Source organism: Pteronotus mesoamericanus, unplaced genomic scaffold, assembly GCF_021234165.1.
Source record: "Pteronotus mesoamericanus isolate MK-2021 breed Mesoamerican mustached bat unplaced genomic scaffold, CSHL_Meso_final contig_702, whole genome shotgun sequence".
In the NCBI taxonomy this organism is placed as follows: Eukaryota; Metazoa; Chordata; class Mammalia; order Chiroptera; family Mormoopidae; genus Pteronotus; species Pteronotus mesoamericanus.
Window position 1 is genome coordinate 2743189 of NW_026555239.1, and position 21354 is coordinate 2764542.

General features: G+C 45.5%; 1 protein-coding gene across 1 annotated transcript in view; it reads left to right on the plus strand.

Annotated features, from left to right (window-relative positions):
• Positions 1 to 10058: 10058 nt before the first annotated feature.
• Positions 10059 to 21354, plus strand: part of MEI1 (meiotic double-stranded break formation protein 1) — a 64809-nt gene continuing 53513 nt past the window's right edge. The window contains exons 1-7 of the mRNA XM_054582549.1: positions 10059 to 10229; positions 12890 to 13013; positions 13821 to 13871; positions 15560 to 15633; positions 17186 to 17291; positions 17788 to 17991; positions 19482 to 19612. Of these exons, the coding sequence (XP_054438524.1) occupies positions 10059 to 10229; positions 12890 to 13013; positions 13821 to 13871; positions 15560 to 15633; positions 17186 to 17291; positions 17788 to 17991; positions 19482 to 19612 (861 nt within the window). The remainder of the gene's footprint in view (positions 10230 to 12889; positions 13014 to 13820; positions 13872 to 15559; positions 15634 to 17185; positions 17292 to 17787; positions 17992 to 19481; positions 19613 to 21354) is intronic.

Genomic DNA, 21354 nt, shown 5'->3' on the forward strand with positions numbered 1-21354 from the left:
AAAGGGTTAAGGTCTGGCCCATTCTGATTAGCTGATATCCCTGCCTGCTCTGCTTATTCAGTATTTTAAATGTAACCTTTAGTTGAAAGACAGTAGCATTTATTCTTCCACCAACACTAACCCTGAGATGGGAAAAGTAATTCTGGGTGGTCAAACGAGAACACACATGTTCACTATGGTATTCATTAAGTGTTTGATTTTGGGTAGACATGGACAAATGGATAAAAGTATGTAATAGGAAGAAGGAAGTAAGTAGACTACAGGTTATATCAACCCATCATCCATGGCGGAATTTAATCTCTTCACTCCAAAAGGACAGGCTGTTTATAACAATTCTTCTTCCTCTTAATTCCTTTTGGGCAGTTCCCCAACATTGCCCTCACCTGCACTGAGCACGGGCATGTTAGCCAGCTCTGGTGCCAGACTCAGCAGCTGGAGCTGAGGCTGGAGTATCAGGTCCTTTGTGAGGTGGCCTCAGTGACAGATGCTAGGAGGCAGGGGTTACCTCACCGCACACTGGCTGGGATGGCCATGCCAGTTCTGCCCTCTAACAGCCTAATACCACCTGCCTGACATAAGCTTTTTCATGTTTCTCTCACTGCTGGGCGCCTGCACTGTGGTGGGGCCACTCCAGGGCTCTGAGTGGGAGCCAGCGTCAGGCCTGCTCTCCAAGGACCACAGCTGCAGGAACCCTCAGTGCTGTGGCAACCTGCTTGTCCCCTGCCTCTTTCTGATCTGGCAGGCCCAGCACTATTGGCACCAGATCACCAGGACCCACCCAAGCATGAAGAAAGTCATCAAGGTGAGGGGCCCCACTCCCTCCTTCCCTCAGCACCATAATTATTCCAGTCACTTGTGACAAAGATCCTGTTCGATGGCATGTGTACAGAGATAAATCAATACTGGGGAACTCAGACTGGTCAAGGGGAACATCATTCTGCCCCAAACCCAGCAGTTGCCCTGGACGCCTCTTGTTCACTCCACACATTCCATCCATCTGTAAGTCCTTTGGGCTCTCCTTGCAGACCACATCTCACATGCGATCACTCCTCCGGATCTCCCCACGCCCCCGTGGGTGGAGCTGCCTTGTGTCCCACCTGGACCGCAGGCCCTGCCTTCTGCCTGGTTCCCACCACCTCTCTCACCCAGTCCCAGTGCTCCCCGCAGCCAACAGAATGCCCTTCTTCTTTCTTTTCTTTTCTTTTCTTTCTTTCTCAAAAAAAAAAAAAAATTAATCCAAGGGTAATGTACATCCCAAATTGAGCACATCCATGTGCAGCACCCAGTTAAGAAACAGACCATTACCAGCAGCTCAGAAGCTGTCAGTCACAGGTATGCTGATTTTTAATAGCAAAGAAATGGTTTTCCAAACTGGTTTTGCCTGTATGGAATCATATAGTAAATTTTCTTTTGCACCCGGCTTATGGCTAACATTATGCTTGTAGGCCAGAACAAACTTTTAAAAAGAGATTACGGCACTTTGCCACTCAAAAACCAGTAATGGCTCTTAAGAATACACTCCCCATCAAACTCAGAATAAAATCTAAACTCTTAATTTCAACTCCAAGGACAGCTTGATCTGTCCCCACGTTTCTCTCTGACGTCCTCCCCCAGCATTCTCCTCATCGCTCATTCCATTCTGGCCACACGGGCTTGCTTGCTGTTCCGTGTACATGACCTTGTCCTGTCTTCAGGGCCTTTGCACTAATATCTGCTGTGCCTACAATGCTTTTTCTTCAGATGTTACTTGGTTTGTCTCACTTCCCTTAGGTCTCTTGTCAAATGTCACCACCTCTGAGAGGCCTTCTCTGACTACCTTTCTAACGGAGCTAACCCCATTCCCTTTCTGCTTTTATTTGCATCAGAACGCCTTTCCATACCTAACATTATATTGTATACTTGGTTATTGTTTCTCCATGTCCGGAAAGTATTTGTTTTGTTCATGCTGGTATCTCCACCATCTAGAATAATGCCTGGCCTGGAGTAAATGTTTCCTCTTTCTTGAATGAATAGCTACTGCTTGTTTTAAGGGAAATTATTCCCCCTTTCCTGAACCCCAGCATCCTCTTCTGAATAATGGACGTTACAATTCTGATCTGTGAGGATCAGGCAAGATGATGTGTGCAAGAGTTTTGCCCCTCTGTTCTCACCTACAGGTGCCACCACAGAAGTGGGCAGTGCCCTCCATGAGACATGATACTTGTTTTGAGGTGACCTCTAAATCGTTCTACAGTGCTGGCAAGTTCAGGGGCCTGGATGCTCACGTTCAGCAATGGGCACAAAAGAAGAGCTGGGAATACCAGCGGAGCCTGCAGGGATCAGGGGCCCGATACCTGCTCTCTTGGCAGCACCAATGCCAGTGTCCACCGTGGGATTTCCACACCCCTTCTGAGCTCACCTTTTGCACCACCTCTTTCTCAAGCACCTGTATGCTCCCTCACGACAGGTCTTGCGATATATGGCACATACCCTGGTATCTCCGTGATGAGCACTCTCACCTGATTGGCAAGCCACTGCTCCCTGACCTGGGCGTGTATTATCAAAGGATGGAGCCACCACTGGTTCACTCCCAGGAAGAAGTAGTGCCACTGGAGCCTGCTGTCAGCATGCACTCCCATCCCACCTCCACGACTTTAGCCACCGTTCTCTCAAACCACCCTTCTCAGAGGCCACAATTCTGCTCCAGAGAATCCCTGCCTTTGCCTTCCAACCAACAAGTAGGAATATGCACCTGGAAGTCCTGGGATTGCCTGCAACAGGCTTGGGCACCATGGATGGAAAATCAGACACTAGGCAGAGAGGATACTGGAGAGACCCAGGCTCCAGAGTGGGCGAACGAGAGAGAGAGCCACGTGGAGCATGCTAGGGAGATTGAGGCATCTGGGAGACAACTCCCAGTTAATTTGGGGATGGAAGACAATGCAGAGACTAAGGTCCTGGAGTGGGAAAGCCAAAGACTAGTGATAAGTAAAAGTGATGGAGAGATCCTGACACCAGGGTGGGAGAACCCAGACCATGTGGGAGTTGAGCATAGAGCCAAAATTCAGAAACTAGGCAAGAGAAACCAGAGGGAGGCTAGAGATGAGACTTCTTCAGAAACCCAGACATGTAGAGTAGATAACCAGGAACAGTTAAGATGTAAAGTTGACGCAGACATCCAAACTGTAGGGTGGGGGAACCAGGATAAGAGTAGAAATGAGGGTGCTATAGAGACTCAGGTATTTGAGAAGAACAGGGAAGAGGCCAGGGGGGAGGATTTAGGAGAGGCCCACACGCAAGGATTGCGGAAGCAGGGCCAGGCTGGAAGTGAGAAGGGCGAGGAGTTCCAGGAGCCGTGGTGGGGAAAACAAGACCAGACTAGAGGTGATGCTGGTACAGAAATTCAGGCAGAAGAGAGGGGGAACAAGGGCCAGGATGGAGGTGAGCATGTTGTGCAAAGCCAAATTCCTGGGAGGGAAAACCTGGGAGAAATAAAACAAGAGGACGGTATAGAGATCCAGGCCCTGGGATGGGGAAAACGGGACCATGTTGAAAATGAGAATATTAGAGAGATCCAGACACCAGGGTGGGAGCAGGGTGGTAGGAGTGAGAAAGCTGTAGGAGAAATCCAGAAACAACTGAGACATGAATTTCGAGTCGGGTGGGGAAGCCAGGGCCTGAGAAGAGATAAGGATGCTGGGGAAACCCAGATCTCTAGAAGGAAGAACCTCAGGGAGATAAGAGAGGAGGACTGGGTAGTGATCCAGACACTGTCATGGGAAGACCAGAGACCAGCAGCAAGTGAAGTTAACAGAGAATGTGAGACAGCATGTTGGGGGAACTGGGTCCAGATAGGAGGCGGACATAGAGCAGAAATTCAGGCACCAGAGAAAAGAGACCAGAGGAAGGACAGAGATGAGGGTGGGATAAATACTGCAGCACCCGAGGTAGAGACCCATAGACAATTAAGAGGTGACACTCATGTAGACCCCCATCCACCAGACAGGAGGAATCAGGAGCCGTTTGGAGATGAGACTAGTACAGACATTCAGGTGCCAGAGATGGAAAATCTGAGAGGGATTAAAGATGAAGACGGTAAAGAGGCCCATGCACTTGGGGAAGAAAACCAGGGTCAGTTAAGCAATGAAATTAATGGAAAGATCCACACACCAAAGTGGAAGACTCAGGAACACATTAGAAGCAAGGATGGTGCAAATACCCAGGCATCTGATGCAGGGAACTGGGAAGAATCAACAAGTAAAAGTGATGGAGAAACTCGTTCAGCAGAATGGAAGAGAGAGGAGCAAGCTGGAGGTGAGAATGGCACAGAAACTCAAGCTCCAGAGAAAAGAAACCAGAAAGAAGCTGGAGGTGAGGATGGTATGGAGACCTGGGCACCTGGGGAAGACAACCAGAGTCTGTTAAGAGGTGATATTGATAGAAAGACTCATTTATTAGAGTGGAAGAACCAGGAGCAAATGGGAGGTGAGAATAGAACAGAAATTCGGGCACCAGAGAAGAGAAACCAGAGAGACTCTAGAGGTGAGGATGGTGCAGAGACCCAGAGGCCTGAGAGTGAGAATCTGGGACAGTTAGATAGTGAAGATGGAGGGAGCCATCCCTCAGGGAGGAGGGACTGGGAACAGAGCAGAGGAAAGAACGATGCAGAAGATCAGACATTGGAGAAGAGCAACCAGAAAGAGGTTGGAAGTGAGGATGGTAGAAAGATCCAGAGACTTAGGGGAGTGAACCAGAAACTGTTAAAAAGTAAAGCTAATGGAAAAACCTGTACGTCAGAGTGGAAGAACCAGGAGCAGACTGGAGGGGAGAATGGGTCAGAAATTCAAACACATGGGAAGAGGAATCGGAGAGGCCCCACAGGTGAGAATGGTAGAGAGACCAGGGCTTCAGGGGGAAATAACCAAGAACAGTTAAGAAGTCAAAGTGATGGAGAGATCCAGGTCCAAGGGCCAGAGAACCAGAAAAATGGTGGGGAAGGGGATGAGGCAGAAATCCCGGATGTAGCGAGCCCGAGAAAGTACACAGCTGAGGATGCTGAAGATCCTGGAGTTCCAAGGGGAGGAATCAAGGACCAGGTCAGAGAAAGGGATGTTGCTAAAGGAAATCTCCGAGCTGAGTGTTCTGGGGTGGAAGGGCCCCCAGTCCTCGCTGGCTCTGGGTATGGAGCCATGGAACAGGAACAAGTAGTGCCCTCTGCTACCTGTCCTGAGATGAAGCCTCTCCCCCACCAGGGTGAACCCTTCTTGCTCTCCAGTGGGGAGGGGGCGTATCTGGCGCGCCAGAGCTCGGCCCTTGCCAGGAGGCACAGAGTAGGGATCAGTCTGGCCTCCCCTCAGGCCCCACCTAAACCCCAGAGAAGCCGACCAAGGAACCAAAGAGTGAAGCCTGTGAAGGCCTCTGGCCTGGCTTGGCAGCTCCAGGAACCACAGTCTCTGGCCGTTTCCCTGAACCTGCTTTCTTCCTGTCGCTCTGACTCATGTGGCCAAGCACCCCAAGCTGCCACAGCTCTGGTGGGTGTTTGTAGTGCCCTCCCTGTCCTGCCCAAGAGGCTAGGACTCGGGAAGAGCCAACAACTGCTCCTGGCATCCCTCATGCGGTGGAAGATTGCACATCTGAAGTGGGGCCTCCCGCAGCGGGTCCTGGAGTCCCATTTGCTCTTTAACTTGTTAGATCCGGGCCCACTGCCCTTTGCTGGGGTGCGGCTCCCTGGATTACACACAGCCTGTGAGCTCCAACAGCAGCAGGAAAGGCTTTGTGAGGCCCAGGGCTCCAGGCTAGGCGTTGAGTCCCCTGAGAAGTCCCAGAGGATTCAACCCCCAAAAAGAAAAAGCTCAAAACTTCCTACACAGGCCAGAGCTCTGGAGAAATGTAGGCCATGGGGATTGGAGCCCATGGGCCTTTCCATCCATCCCCGAAAGTCTTGGAGAGTCAAGCCACCAGGCAGCCCCAGAGAAAAACAGGCTATCCAGAAAGAGGCTCCTTCTAGGGCCAAGCGCCCTGCTCCCAGGAACCCCAGGCTTGTGACAGAGTCTGGGAACTGGTGCGGCCAAGAAAGGGTCCGAGAGCCTTCCACTGAGAACAGCTGGGACAGGAAAATGGTCAGGCCTGGAGCCTCCCAGATGGCTGAGAGGGCTCCCAGCAGAGTGAGAACCTCGTACTTCAGGGCAGGCCAGGACCGCAGGAGGAAAAAGAGCTCATCCCGGGAGGCTTCGAAGCCGCACAGACTCAGAGGTCAGCAGCCCACACCCTGGAGGAGAGAAAGCCTGGAAAGCAGAGGGGTCAAGCAGAAGCCTCCCTCCTGCTCCATAGACACATCCGGCTCCACAGGGAGTCTCCACTCAGCCACAGCGAGCCTGAGTGTGACCCTTCTGAACAAGACATCCTGGTCTCCACACCTGGCCAAGAACCAGCACTCAGCTCCCAACCCAAACCTGATGGGTTCTGAGCTTGCCCTGCTTCCCAAAGCAGGTGACCCACATGTAGGGGAAGACAGCATCGGAGGCCACATTTCTTCAAAGAGGGACCTTCAGCCACCAGGTCCCTGCTGTGCTGGTGCTGTTGTTCTTCCCAAGACAGAAAGTGACCAGGGTCAATGGGAACCTGAAAACCCAAGTGAGGCCCCACAGAACCCAGCGGCCTCCAAAAAGTTTGGCTTTATGAAGTATCTGAGGAGTTTTCTACTCTGGCTCTGCTTTAGAAAATAGGCGGCAGATCCCCAGTCTTCAGAACACATCAGAGACGGCATGAGGGTGGTCTGTTCACCCCTCAAAGCCTCTAATAAAATTGGTTAGTTGGAACCTGTGGGGTTCGTTTCTTTGGCACATATTTTCTAAATGCCCCCTTTTGGGGTTTGGGATACTTTGTGGGTGTGAGAGAAGCCACTTTTACTCGACGATTTTGAAGGTGGGGAATACGGGTCAGCCAACGTCATCTCCAAACAGTTCCCTTCCCTGGGTCCGCAGAGCAGGATTTACTGAGGTTCTTATCACAGTTCTGTCCTGCTCTAGTCCAAGCTAATTGTGACTGAGATAAAATGTTCAGACATCCTCAGCTGCTCGGTGAAAGGGTTAGTGCTCTGCCCTGGAAACTACCATTCAGGTGCTTTCGGTCACAGAGAAGGGAGCTGATCACTGGGCATCTGCCCTGCTGGGATCCTGCTGCCTCTGGACAGATGCCACAGAAAAACCACCCCAGCTCTCCAGTTCTCAGGCACTGCCAACCATAATTACTTGTTGCTTTGCCTGGCTTACCTGAGGGACACCCTGGAGCTAATTATTTGTTTTAATCAGCAGTAAAACTTCTGACCCAAAGGGCATTGTATCTTATGATACCTCTGTAGACAGCTTCAGCAGGTGGAAACAGGTTCACAGAGCCTAACTCAGTGAGTGCTGGACTTAGAAATTTAATTCAGGTTTTCTCCTCCCTCCCTTCTTTCCTTTCTCCCTTTCTGTCTTTCCTTTCATTTAGCTTTCCGATTTTTAAATTCACTGTCAAACTCCATACGTGCACATTAAAAAGTTTAGGAAATTCAGAAAAGGAAAAATAATCGATAATGATATGAGCCAGTTAACGTTTTGATGTTTTTCTTCCTATGCATGACTGCCTGCGAGGTGTACCCACAGCACTTTGTGCCTGCCTTTCCTGCAGCACTTGCCCGGTGGTAGGCAGCTTCTCTGGCGTTCATGCCCTCATGTGTTCTCCTCCCCTTGAGTGTGGACTGGGTCTACAGACTCACTTCTAACAAACAGGATTCAGTGGAAATGATTGAATGTCACTGCTGAGAATAGGTTACAAAGACTGTAGCTTCCATCTTGGGCACCTGTCTCGCTCTCCTGCTTGCTCCCTGAGGGAAGCCATCCTCCATGCTGTGAACTGCTCTATGGAGAGGCACATGTGGCAAGAAACTGAGGAGGGCACTGGACAGCAGCTACCAAGAAAGTGAGTTCCTTACTCCTACAGCCTTTGAGAAACTGAATCCTGCCACCAGTTATGTGAGCGAACTTGGAAACAGATCTCAGGCCTAGTGTGTCTTGAGATGACTACAGCCTCTCCGCACCTGGATTCCTGATACACAGAAACTATGAGGTATTTTGAGCTAAGTTTTGGGGCATGTTAGTTTTCTATGGCTACCAAACAAATGACCACAAACTTGGTGGCTTAAAACAACTGAAATTTATTCTCTCAGTTCTGGAGGCCAGAAGTCTGAAATCAAGATGTCAGCAAGGCTACACTCCCTCTGAAGGCTCTAGGGGGCAAATAGTTCCTTATCTCTTCTATCTTCTAGTGGCTGCAGGTGTTCATTGGCTTGTGGGACCACCACTTCAATTTCTGCCTCTCTGCTCACACTGCTACTTCCTTTACTCTGTGTGTGTCTTCTCAAAACACTTGTTATTGTTGGGTTTAGGGCCCACCGGATACTCCAGGATGATCTTCTCATCTCAAGGTCCTTAATTACAACTGCAAAGATCCTTTTTCCAAATAAGGAAACATTTACAGGTTCTGGGGATTAGGATGCTATATTAGTCTGCTCTGACTGCTACAGACTAGGTGGGTTAAACAACAGAAATTTATTTTTCTCACAGTTGTTGAGGCTAGAAGTCCAAGATCAAGGTTCTGGCTGATTCAGTTTCTTGTGAGAGCTTTCTTCATGGCTCGTAGATAGATGGTCACCTTCTCACTATGTTCTCACATGTCCTCACATACCCTGTCCTCAGTGCATGTATGTGGAGAAGTTAAAAGATCTGTCTTTCTTCCTCTTCTTACAGGGCCACTAATCCTATTGGATTAGGGCCCCACACTTATTACTTTTTTTAACCTTAATTACCTCCTAAAGGCCTTACCTCCAAATACAGTCACATCAAGTGTTAATGCTTCAACATCTGAATTTGGGGCGCATAATTCAGTCCATTGTAGGTGCGTAGATATCTTTTTGAGGCTCACCATCCAACCCATTACATGGAGTAATTTGTTATGCAGTAATAGATATATGCATATACTCTGTTGTAATAATTTGCTTACCTGTTTCCTTGACTGGACTTCTAGTTCCGAGGACTTGGACTGTCTGTTGTTTACTTTTGAATCCTCTAACTCCTACCCCAGTCCCTGGCTTAAAATTTTGTCAAAAAAAAAGACAAACTTGGTTGGCATTTATAATATGTAATGATATGGAAGGTGTACATGACACTTTTCTCTGAGAAAGCCATTTACGACCTTTGTATGTTGCTGGTGTAAAAATGTATAGAAAAAGACTGGAAAAATACATCAATATTTTTTCTCTTATTTTCTTCATTGAACATGTATTACTGCTATGAGATGTGTTGAATGTTTTTTGCTTATTTATTGTGCATACTTAATACTATATAATTATGCATTTTTGTACACTTAGTATCTTAATGGGAAATTTTTCCATATCAATATCTACTTTTTTCAAACATTACTTCATAATACTCCATAGAATTGTTTCCCAAACCATTGTTTCCCAAACTATTTTGCCATGGAAAGCATTTTTCCCACTTAGTCGCACTGCTCTGAAAACACCTCTTGAACTTCCATCCTTCAACATTAACCAGTTGCTGGGCATATTGATGCCATCTATAAATCCTTGTAGATCAACGGATTGTTACTGTTAATATATATAACAAATTTTTCTTCTTCAGTATTCCTTGTCATCTCACAAAGTCTCAAGTGCTGTGGGGCCCTCTGTGAGAGGACATTGTAAGGGGAACATTTTAGATTCTTTGAGAGAAAGATGTCATGCAAATTTAAATTAATACCAATAGCGTTTAGATAAAACCCCCTGAAATCGTTCATTTAACTTTTGGATAGAAATAGATGGCTTTCTTTTTTCCAGGCTAATGACAGCATCTTTATAAATGCTTTCCAACCTTTGATGTGGTGAAGATTCCGGAAACTCGGAGCAAATCTCAGGGTTCAGTTGGACACTCCAGCCCTTGCGCACGCGCATTATATTGTCCCCGCCCATGGCGGGCTGTTTCAAGTGCGCTTGCGCACAAGTTGCGCGGGAAAACTCTCTGTCGCGGTAGCGTGCGAGCAGGCAGATGGCGGGCAGAGAGGCTGCGGCAGGCCTCTCTCGGCCCGCGAGGGACGAAGAAGCTGCGTTGCTCTTCGAGAAGGCGCATTACCGGCACGACCCGCGCTGGCTGCTGCCCGTGTCCCCACGCCTCTGCCTGGCCTGCGTGCTGGAGCTGCTGCCGGAGCCCGGCGTGTCGGTGCGGACTGGCGCCCCTCCTGCCCCGTCCTACCCCCACCCGCATTCCGTCAGCAGACAGGGCCGCCCTTGGCCAGACCAACGTCCTTGAACCGGACGCACCTTCCCTGCAACTAAACCGGCCCCGTCTGCCTGGTTAATTTACCCGATAAACAGGCCTGCTCCTCGCCGGCGGCGTTCCTTCCTCACTAGCTCAGCCCCCGGCTACCCTCAGACAGCCCTTTCCAAACCCGGCACCGGGCCCTGCCCCGGGCTCTGTGCCTCAAGCCGGCCTGTCCCCGTGCGCGGTAAAGCTGGGGCCCCCAGGACGCCAGCAAGACCCCCAGGCACACCTTCCCGCCTCCCTTTCCCCTCCGCTCTCCAGCTAGGTGTCCCGCCGCCAGGCTGACCCTGTGGCCGTTTCGCCAGGACTTAGCCTTAGCTCAGGCTCCCTCCATTTTAAAAGTCTCCCGCTCACCCTGTGGGCCAGGCGTGCACGCGCTGGGGGCTCCTCGTGTCCTTCACGTTTCTGCGAGGGGAGGGCTGCCTGGGTCTCTGTGACGGCAGGGACGACAGGCGGAAGTTACAGCCGGGCAGGAGTGGGGGGAAGGCCTCCCACAGGCAGAGCCGTCTGAAACATGGCTGCTGTTCCTCGGTGCTTACCCATCTCTGCCCTGAGTGTTTCGGTCCACGGAGACATCCCGAAGGGGTTTGGGAGGTCACTTTTCTCTCACCTTGGTGAGGGGATGAGGGGATGGGCTAGATCAGTGATCCTCAGAGTTTTGATCTCAGGGTGCGTTTACACTTTTTAAAAAGTGTTGAGGACCCCAAAGAGCTTTTGTTCGTGTAGGTTATCTCCACCGATATTTACTGTATTGGAAATCAAAACACAAAACCTATTACCGTATTGACTAATGTCACCTCAATAAACTTAATGACAAAATATTTAAAAAGCAAAATGGAAAACAAAACAACATAAAAACATTCCCTTATTTAAAAATAATAATAAATCCACTTAATAGTAACAAAATATTTTTATCTGGAAAAAATACATAACCTAAAATTTGCCATTTTACCATGTTAAATGTATGGTTCATAAGTACTTTAAAAAGTAAAGGTAACTATATTTTCCCAAACAAAAGAGATAGTGAAAGGACTGGGTTTGTTTTACATTTTTACAAGTCTCTTTAATGTTTGGCTTAATAGGAGACAGCTGGATTTCCATATATGCATTTAATCTGTTATCACATGTCATGTAATACTTGAAAATCTTCACTGTACACTTCTGAGAGAATAAGCATGAAAAAGGCAAATAGCATCTTAGTGTTGTATGAAAATAATTTGGAGCTCGTGGGTTCCCTGAAAGGGTTTTGGGCATTCTCAGGGTCCCTAGAACGGCTGAGCTAGCTGATAACAACTGAGATATCACTGAGGCCGGAAGTCCTGAGGCTGTCATTCCTGGACAGTGAGTCAGAGATACAGAGGTGAATAAGACAGTGAGGTTAGGGAGAAAATAAGAGAGCATGTTACTGGGAATTTAGGGGATAGACATAGCTGGTCAAGTGCTGTGTGGGATAAGGAGGGAAAGTAGGAAATGTTTTTAGAGGAGGAAGCATTTGAATTAGGCTTGAGAAGATGAGTAAGATTTGGACCAGAAGAGATGGTGGGTCTTATCCTGGGAGGTAGATATTAGCAAGGATGAATTTGGGGAAGTAATCAGTGTTGGAAGGAAAGTTGAGATTGGAAAACTAGGCTGAGATGAGTTCTTTGAAGAATTTGAATCCAAGCTAAGGAGCTTGGATTTAATCAGATTGTCAGGTGAAGGAGAGTCATTGATATTTTTTTTTGAGTGACTCATTTAGATTAGCTTAATGTATTACATAGAAGGAATTGGTGAAGGAAAACAGATTTGCAATAGCCTAGGTTAGAGGTACTAAGAGATGCACCTTCACTTTTTATTGAACACACTTTTCTTAGCTTCGCCTCTCACCAATTGAAAGGGGTGATATAGTCAGTTTTACTCATGTTTCTGTTCTATCCTCTGTGCACACCTGTTTTTGACCCAACTTTTGCTACTATCTTGAGCACCTTGCACAGCTACTACCCAGTTTCTTGTTCAGGGAGGTGAATTAAATGTGAAGATTTATATCTACATTGAATGGAAGGATGCATTTTCTCCACCTACCTCTAAGGCTCATGAAGGGTCCCCCTGTATCACTCTCCTGGGCTGCTGAAGTGGAAAGAGCTCTGACTTTTGATAAGATCTAGTTGGAGACTTAGATTTGAGTCCTTGGGAAAGCCTCTGAACCTCAGTTTTCTTATCTCCAAAATGGCTATAATGATACTTGTTTCTGTGTGCTTTGCCAACTTGTTAGGCTTAAATAAACAAGTAGGCAAAACAGTGATTTGTGAACAGTAAAGTGCTATGTAAATATAGGGTATTAAGAACCTTAGCACATACATAATCCTCTGTGTGAATACATGGATTCCTGGGTGTAAATGATATTCTTTTCCATGTTCCCTTCAGGGAATATGATCTTACCATGAATTATATGATCCTTCCAGTACCATCTTGTAACTATATTTGTATTGTTATGGATTGTATGTATAATTCCAATTGTTTGGATTCAGGATGGCTGAGACTTGGTTCCTATTGAATATTTTTTTTTTACATACCCCAAGTTGGTGCGCAAGAAGCATGTGCTGTCCTGCTTCCGAGACGTCCTTGTGAGGCACGCCTCCCTGACCATGCAGCTGGTGGCTCAAGATCAGAGAGTCTGTATCCACTTCATAAGCATGCTTTTTGGTGAGATTAAAAGGGAAAGTTGGCATGCATTTTGCACATATAGCATATATATTTGTTTGGGGGGTTTTGGAAAGCTAACTTAGACTTTTTGTGAAGTAACAGTTTAACTTATTGGCAGATTGTTTTGTCATAATGATGAAAATGGATCACCTTTCTAAGACACGTGATGCATTGTATGGTAGTTACAGTTAAGAGGTTAATGAAAGTGTGAAGGTGAATATGGGAAATGTGTGATCTTTCAAAAAGTCTAGTCTTGTGTTTTCTTTGAACAGGATCAGAAGGTCCAGACTAGAGTTTGCTGACCTGGCTGTGACCTTGACTGAGTTACTTCCCCTTTCTTGTGCTTTAGTTTCTTCATGTGTAAAATGAGATGTATTAAGATGTTTCTTTTAATACAATTATAATGTTCTTTGGAAGGAGCTCTTTTAGGGAGGAGGGGAGCTAACTCATATTGAGTACTTTGCTAGAAGTGTTTCAGGCCTTTAACTGCCAAGACAGTACTTTAAGGGAGAGAGGGCGATCCCTAAGGCCCAGAGAGGTCATAGCTAACAACTGGCAGAGCTGGAATTTTGCCCCAGGTTTATTACAGACTCCAGAGCACACAATTTTTATGCTGTGCCACACTGACTGTTTCAATCCTTTTTAAAGCCAGAGCAGGTCATTGAAAAATGAAGTGTTTGGTGCTGAGGATAGCTGGGACATTGCTTAAAGCTGCTATTAGTCTTAGCCTTCACAGTGTGCCTTTGTGGGTTTTTTTTCTTTTAACTATTAATTAACTATCCTCCTCTTACCGCCCTCTGCTCCGAGGACTGTTATGCAACGTGGAAGATGGGAGTGTGGCAGAACTCTGTATTGAAGGTAAGGTGAAACTGTGTGCCTGGCACTTGAAGCTCGGCATATTAGCCTCAAGTGCCACTCTGGTTGCTAGAAACCTTGATGGCATGTTTTATTTTAGATACAGATAAAGAAAACTCAATTAGTTGTCAATTATTAATTCTGCCTTTCTATCTTGAGCACCTACTCTGTGTCAAGTACTGTATCAGACACTAGGGATACGTAGGTGAATAAAACATGGTTCTGCCCTTTAACAGTCTGCAGTGTGGAGGAGAGGTTGACTGCTAAATAACAAGAACTGCTGAGTGCTGTTACAAAGATGTACAAAACTCTGTTTTTATTACATTCGTGTTGGTTGGTTGGAAGTTGTCTGCACATAGGTTGGTGATTAGTGGTGGAAGTGCATGGGTTTACCTATAAAAGGCTCAAAGAGAAGGAAGACAAAAACACTGGGATGGGAGGATTCTTGCAAGAACTGTGTCTGTTAGGGTCTAGTCAAGAAACAAACCACGTTAAGTGATTTGAACAGAAAAAATCTTTAATGTAAAGAATTATTAGGTAGCGGGAGACGAGAAGAGAATACCAAGTTTTCACAGAGGTAGCAGTTTCCAAAAGCAGCTCCTACTCCTAGGGCTGGGGAAACAAAGGAAGAGGTTGGAATTATTAAAACTACAAGTTTGGAAGAAGGACACCATATATGAAACTCGGACCTTTGTGGAGGGGATGGCTGCTGCTGGGTCCGTGACCTTTCAGCCATGCAGTTAGCAGCTGTAACAAATAGCAGCTGTAACATATCATAAGTTAACATGATCTGTATGTACTTCTGACACTTGAAGTTCTGACCACTGGCAGGGGAGGGGAGATTTCACCATTTCCCTCAAGGCCACTCTTGAATGGGGCTATCACCCTAAAGTCATTCACTTCTGGTTGGTGCCAGCATACTTGTGGAACCCCACTCATCAGACCCCAAGAACTTTACTGAGATGGTGGGCCCTAGATGGAGACTTTAAAACTAGAGAGAGAAGAAGGACTTACTTCTTCCTCGGTTTCCTGTTTGCCTCCTTCCTGCTTTCTTCCTATTTCTGTGTTATCCTAGAATGCTTCTGTACCCTGGAAGTGGCAGAGTCGTCCCACAGCAGTAGATGAATTTCATTTGGTGTTTTTTCCACACTCGCAGAACCAGCCTCTTCTCCACTCCTCCTCAAACACCGGCAGAAATATCACAAATGATTGTATAGAAGAGTGGGTTTGGGGTTGAGAGATACTATTGTTGGCAATTATTGTCAAAGAAACTCACTCATAATTCTGTATTCTAGCATGCAAAGGAGCAAATTTTGAGGAAGGGAAAAAGTAGAGATAGTGTAAAATAGGAGATTTCAGCCTTGGCTTCACAATAGACTTACCTGGGGAATTTTAAAAATATCTAGACGCTTAATTTCTTTCTCTAGAGATTCTGATGTAAATTGTTCTTGGACATTAATATTGTTTTTTCTAAAAGCTTCCTCAGTGATTCTAATGTGCAGTCTAGTTGTAAACTACTGATATAAAAGAAATGAAGAAGCCAGAAATTCTTTTGTTTGGAAGTGCATACATGGTTTAATGGGAAGAGACAGAAAAGACTAGTACCAATCAGCACAAGCAAATGACTGAGTAGAAGGGCTATAAAAGGTGAACTCTGGGTTGTCTTCTGATTAATGCTACTGTCTGCTCAGTCCTTATCCAGCTTACAACTCAGCTGAAATTAGAGCAGACCGTTCACTGCCTGCTGGATGAGTGCCACAAAGAGGTCAGTAAATAGCTGTGAGTTCTTGAGTACCTCCTGGATCCTCATATATCAGAGCTGGGCCAACCCTTCTTTGGATAGATGGGAGATTAAAATCCAGAGAAGAGCCCTGACTGGTGTGGCTCAGTTGGTTGGGCGTTGTTCTGCAAAGCCAAGGGTCACTGGTTCGATTCCCAGTCGGGCACATATGAGAGACCAGTCGGGCTTGAGTTGCAGGTTTGATCCTTGGTCTGGGCACATGTGAGAGGCAGAGCTGATCAATGTTTCTCTCTGGCATTGATGGTTCTCTTCCTCTCTGTCTCCTTCCTCTTCCCTCTCTCTGAAAACAAATAAATAAAATCTTAAAGGAAAAGGGACTATTGTCTGAGGTCAGGGGCAGAGCAAGACCTAGGCCCTGGGTCTGCTGTTCCTGCTCCCATACTCTTTGCTGCTTCCTACCTTCTCCTTTCAATCTCCCAAATGCTACTTCCATATGGTAAAGTCCCGTCTTTCTGGCATAATCATCCCATGGCCATTCTCTATGTTCTCCTAAATACAATACAGATTTCCTTGATGGGTTTATCAAGGAAATATGTTCACTATGTCTTGGCTTAGTATTTTTATTTGGTTTGAATTGTATACAGTATTCTGTACAGAAGGCATTTGCTTTTATGACGATTTAAGGTAAGCACTGAGTGGGTATGTTTAACCTGCTTTCTCCAGTATAGTCGAAGATAGCAATTAAACAAGCAGCCTTTGCATTGTATTTAAGATTTTGGAATGATAAGAATCACTTTTTTTTTTTTGCAAAAGGAGGACGAATATTCATGTTAACATTGTCAAGAGCAACATTTAATTATAAATTATATTATCATGTTATTATAATTACTCTGCATGTAATTAATATATCATATTGGATTTATAATTATATACATTTCAGTACTTATAGTGATAATGCCACTTAACACTGAGCACTTTTTATATGGTATGCAGTGTTTTAGGTGTTTTACATGCATTATCTCATTCAATCCTCCCAACAACCCTATTATGTTGGTAATATTATAATTTCCTACAGGTGGAGTTAAAAGTCTTACTTAAGGTGCTATTGACTAACTAGTCAATAGAAAAGGTGAAATATATACTATTGACTCTCCTTGTAAAGTACCAAGCATATAGAGTGTTCCATAATAGTAGCTAATAGTAATAATAGTAACAATATTTTTCTTACACTGAGCCAGAATTTTGTCTTTATGACATTGCCAACTTAAACTTACCAGTTTCTAGCTCTATAGGAGACATAATATGCTAATTTGTTCATTAGTTTGTTTTTTAATTCAGTTTAACAAATGTACTGAGCGAGGTACTGAGGACTCTGAGAGGAATCTGATTCAGTCCCTTTCCCCTGGAGCTTCCCACACCAATAGGGGAGATGGACACTTAGCTAAAGAGTCTGATTAGTGATTGTGGTGAGAGACATGCATGCTACAGGCTTTGGTGTGGATAGGGCAAGATAAATTTTGGTGGGAGCTTTATACTGACCGTAATTTATAGAGCGGCATATGTTCACTTCCCATAGCTCTGTAACATGCCCTCCATGCGAGGCAGCCTAGCCACGCTGACCCTTCTCGGCAAGTTGGTGGATGCCATCCCAGCTCTGGCAGAGAAGCTCGTAATGGAGCACTGTGAGTGACCTCTGAGGAAGGGCTTCCGTTCTCCTTTTGCCTGCTTTGATTGCACTTCCATCTGGGTTTACATCCTCATTACTTTTCTAGGCTTTGGTTTCCCCATCTGCAAAATGTGCTGTATGTTGGCCAATTTGAAAAAGTGCTTTTCAACTCTGGTCTTCGCTATTTCTATTCACTATTTTAAGACAAACTAATTAAGTACCTAGTATGAATCTTCCTTTTGGGTGGAAGGAGGAATTAATTCTGAAATATTAGAAGCATTCTTTTCTACCAGTAAAATACAAATAAATATCTCACAGAGGATTTACCCAAGGGTAAGTTGCTTAACTTCTATAAACCTTAGTTTTCCCCTTTGACTAAATGCTCAGAAGTCCTTTATTGTGGGAGAGTATTGGGGATTACTATTACTACCCCATTGAGGGCAGTATTTGTAGTTTCATATAGCAGTTGACATTGTATGGTTCCCGTGGCCCCTTGGTTGTTTTCTGGACAGGTGACATGACGGAGCACCTGTTGAGAGGTTTAGTATACCCCAATGAGGGGGTACAAGCTTCTGTCTGTTACCTCTATGGGAAGCTGTACTCCTCACCAAAGGCAGCTGAGATGCTTTCAGGCCATTTCCGGGAGAAGCTGTGCCCTCTCTTCCTTTCTACGCTGGATGGTGCCCAGACAAAGGAGCTACAGATCAATTGCTTGGGTAAGACATGAGACTGGGAAAACAGAGAAAGATTTGAGGTTTTGCTTGAGGATTTGAGATATTGGTTCTATAGTGGTGGGGGGAGTTGGCTGCTTTGCAAAGCCAATGGTTTGGGAGATAAGATGCACAGGCTGTGAAATGCATAGAGTTGGTGTGGCATCTTAAGAATGTTGCCTTTGGGAGGAAAAAAAAGTAAGTGAGACAGCAATTTTTCTGCCTCTAGTCCTCACTGCCCATCCTGGTGCATCCTAGTGCTGCCAAGTTAATCTTCACACCACACAGCTTGCAGCCTGCATCTTGTCAGTTTTCTATTTGGAAAATCATCTATTTCTCCCTCTAGCATCCAGGGTGGCGTCCAGGCTGCTTTGTGTATTATCCGAGGCTCCCTAGGCAGGAGCTACAGGGAGACACAGAGTCTGGGGGTTACAATAGTTTTTTTTTTACAGTTTGTGCCAAGAGCTATGTTATGAACAGTCCAGCCACGCACAGTGAGCATTCATTCTGGGCTAGGCTCTGCTGGGCTCTGGGGTCATACAAATGATCAAGCCTAAGCTGTATTGTGAGGGAGCTCATAGTGCAGCTGTGGACAGTTGCAGTCCAGTGTGGTAAGTGCTGCTATGGAGGTTGCACAGAAAAGGGTGTGATTCTATTTAAAATAGTGCTATAGTTCATAGCAGCACAATTTACAATAACCAAGCCTTGGAAGCAACCTAAATGCCCATTAGTAGATGATTGGATCAAAAAATTATGGTACATATACACAATGGAATACTATGCAGCAGAAAGAAAAAGAGAAGTACTAAACTTTGCGACAGCATGGATGGAACTGGAGAGCATCATGCTAAGCGAAATAAGCCAGGGGGCGAAAGACAAATACCATATGATCTCACCTATAAGCGGAACCTAACCAACAATGCAAAGAAGCAAGGAAAATATGACCAGCAACACTGAAAGGAAAAGAACTCAACAGAGACAAGAGGGAAGGGGGGGGGGGCAGGGAAAGGGAAGGGAAGGGGAAAGTCAAGGAACATATAGCAAGGACTCATAGACAAAACCAAAGGGGAAGAGCTGAGGGAGGGAAGGTGGGAGGGGGCAAGGGAAAGAGGTGGGGGGGAGGCAGAGACAAATGTATTTTAAAAGTAAATAAATTAAAAAAAATAATATAATAATAAAAAAAATAAAATAAAATAGTGCTATAATTCTTATATATAGAAAACCCTAATAACTCCACTAAGAAACTTAAACTAGTAAATGAATTCGTTAAGTTGCAGGATGCAAAATCAGTTGTGTTTCCATATACTAAAAACAAACTATTTGAAAAAGAAATTAAGAAAACAGTCCCTTTTACAATAGTATTAAAAAGACTAAAATACCTAGGAATATCTTAAGAGACATAAAGAAGGTTCTAGGGGATGTCTGAGGAGCTACCTTAGGTATACTCTGGTGCCTGTGCTCCTCTTGCCTGACTTCCCAACCCCTTTGTTTTCTAGGTTTGCTGAGGCAGCTGCTGAAGTATGATCTCTTTGTGTCCATGATCATGAACAAGTCAGCACTGGCGGAAAGTCCCGACGGTGTTGAGGGGCCACCAGGGGAGACCTCACTGCCTTTGGTGCTCAAAAAGGTCTGGTCTTGTGATTCCCTGTCTCTAGGTTCGGTGACAAGGCTTGTCCTCATCCACCACTCTTTCTGTCTGGGATTTATGGAGTGTTTTCTTACTAGCCAAACAACATGCTGTTAGAAGACTCAAAGTACGTTTTTTCCAGTTCTGAATCCTTATATTGCATCTTCCCCTTCACATCCGGACTACCTGGGCATGAAGAATACATGCCACAACAGAGACAAAGTTACCTCAGTTACCTTAGGGATACAACTCAAGCTTCTCAGCATGGTACCTAGAACTCTCTTTCTCTGGACCTTGTTTATCCCTTCAGCCTTACTTACCTGTAATTTCCACTCCACAATTCAGTGCTCCCATATGCAACTTCTCTTTGGGCCTGAGTTTGCTAGGACACCCTGCCTAGTTGTGCAGATGCTCTTACCACTGCCTTTAGAGCCTTTCCTCCTCCTCTGTCTGTTTATCTCTGATTCAGCCTTCAGGGTCTGTAGGGCTCCCCTGTAACCCTGGCTTCTTTAGGTAGAATGTGCCCTCTGTCACAGTGCTGACCTCACCATACTGTGGTTGATCAACTGGGGTCTTCTTTTTTTAAGTATTTTATTTATTTATTTTTAGAGAGGGTAAGGAGGGAGAAAAAGAGGAAGGGAAATATCAGTGTGTTGCTGCTTCTCACATGCTCCCTACTAGGGACATGGCCTGCAACCCAGGCATGTGCCCTGACTGGGAACTGAACTGATGACCCTTTGGTTCGTAGGCCAACTGGGATCTTCTTTAGGTTGGGAACTTAGTTTGGCTGTCTCTCTCTGAAGTGCTCAGCACAGGGGTTGGTAGAGCTACAATCCTCATCTGCTGGCAGGAGTATCATTGATTGATCAGATTGCAGGACTTATGCAAGAAGGAGGAGGAGCCCTGGTCAGAAGTGGGAAAGGCACAGTTGGAGATAGATATTATGTGTTAAAAAGCCAGAGCAAACTGCTCCTTCATTTCCCTGTGGTATCTCTATAATGGTCCACACAGGGCATGCATAATCTGAAGATCAAGTCCTGTGTCTCTGAACAAAAAAAAACCCCTCATACCAGGTTCTTTTCTGTGTTCATTTCACTGTTGCCATCCTGGTGTTCCTGGTAACATCTGGTTCAAACATTTGATCCTGGGCTCAGCAGGGACACAAAGTCTTCTGTCAGAGTGCACCCAGGCAGCATGATGGCGGCAGGGACAGAGATTAGAGAGCACTTCCCTAGAGGGGCAAGAACTTTATAGAGACAGGATTTTTGGTTTAGAGGTCCCATCCTCTGTCTATATGTGAAGACTGTTCTCCCATAGATAATCTGTGATGATCAGTGTTTTATTTTACTACAGCAGCCAGCAAGGTTGGGACTAGGATGAGGTGAGTGAGACATTTGCCTTAGGTGCACATTTTAAGGGGGTGATAAAAAAAATTCAGCAATCAAGATAAATAATATTTTAATGTAATATTCTAAAAGATCAAAGCCTGGAAAAATTCATGATGTAAAAAATACCAAAATTTTAAATTAAGATCGGTATATATCCTTATATATCCATTCCGACATTTTTTGTCAGAGTCTAATGCCGGCTAATCCTCCTGCTTTTGGCTGATAATCAATTTATTCTCTCAAAATTTAGGTCCCTGAGAATATACTGTCAATGTTTGTGTTCCTGCTATTGCAATGTTGATTCATTCCTTTAGTCAAATACTGGTACATAATGAGCACTAATATAATGTGTCA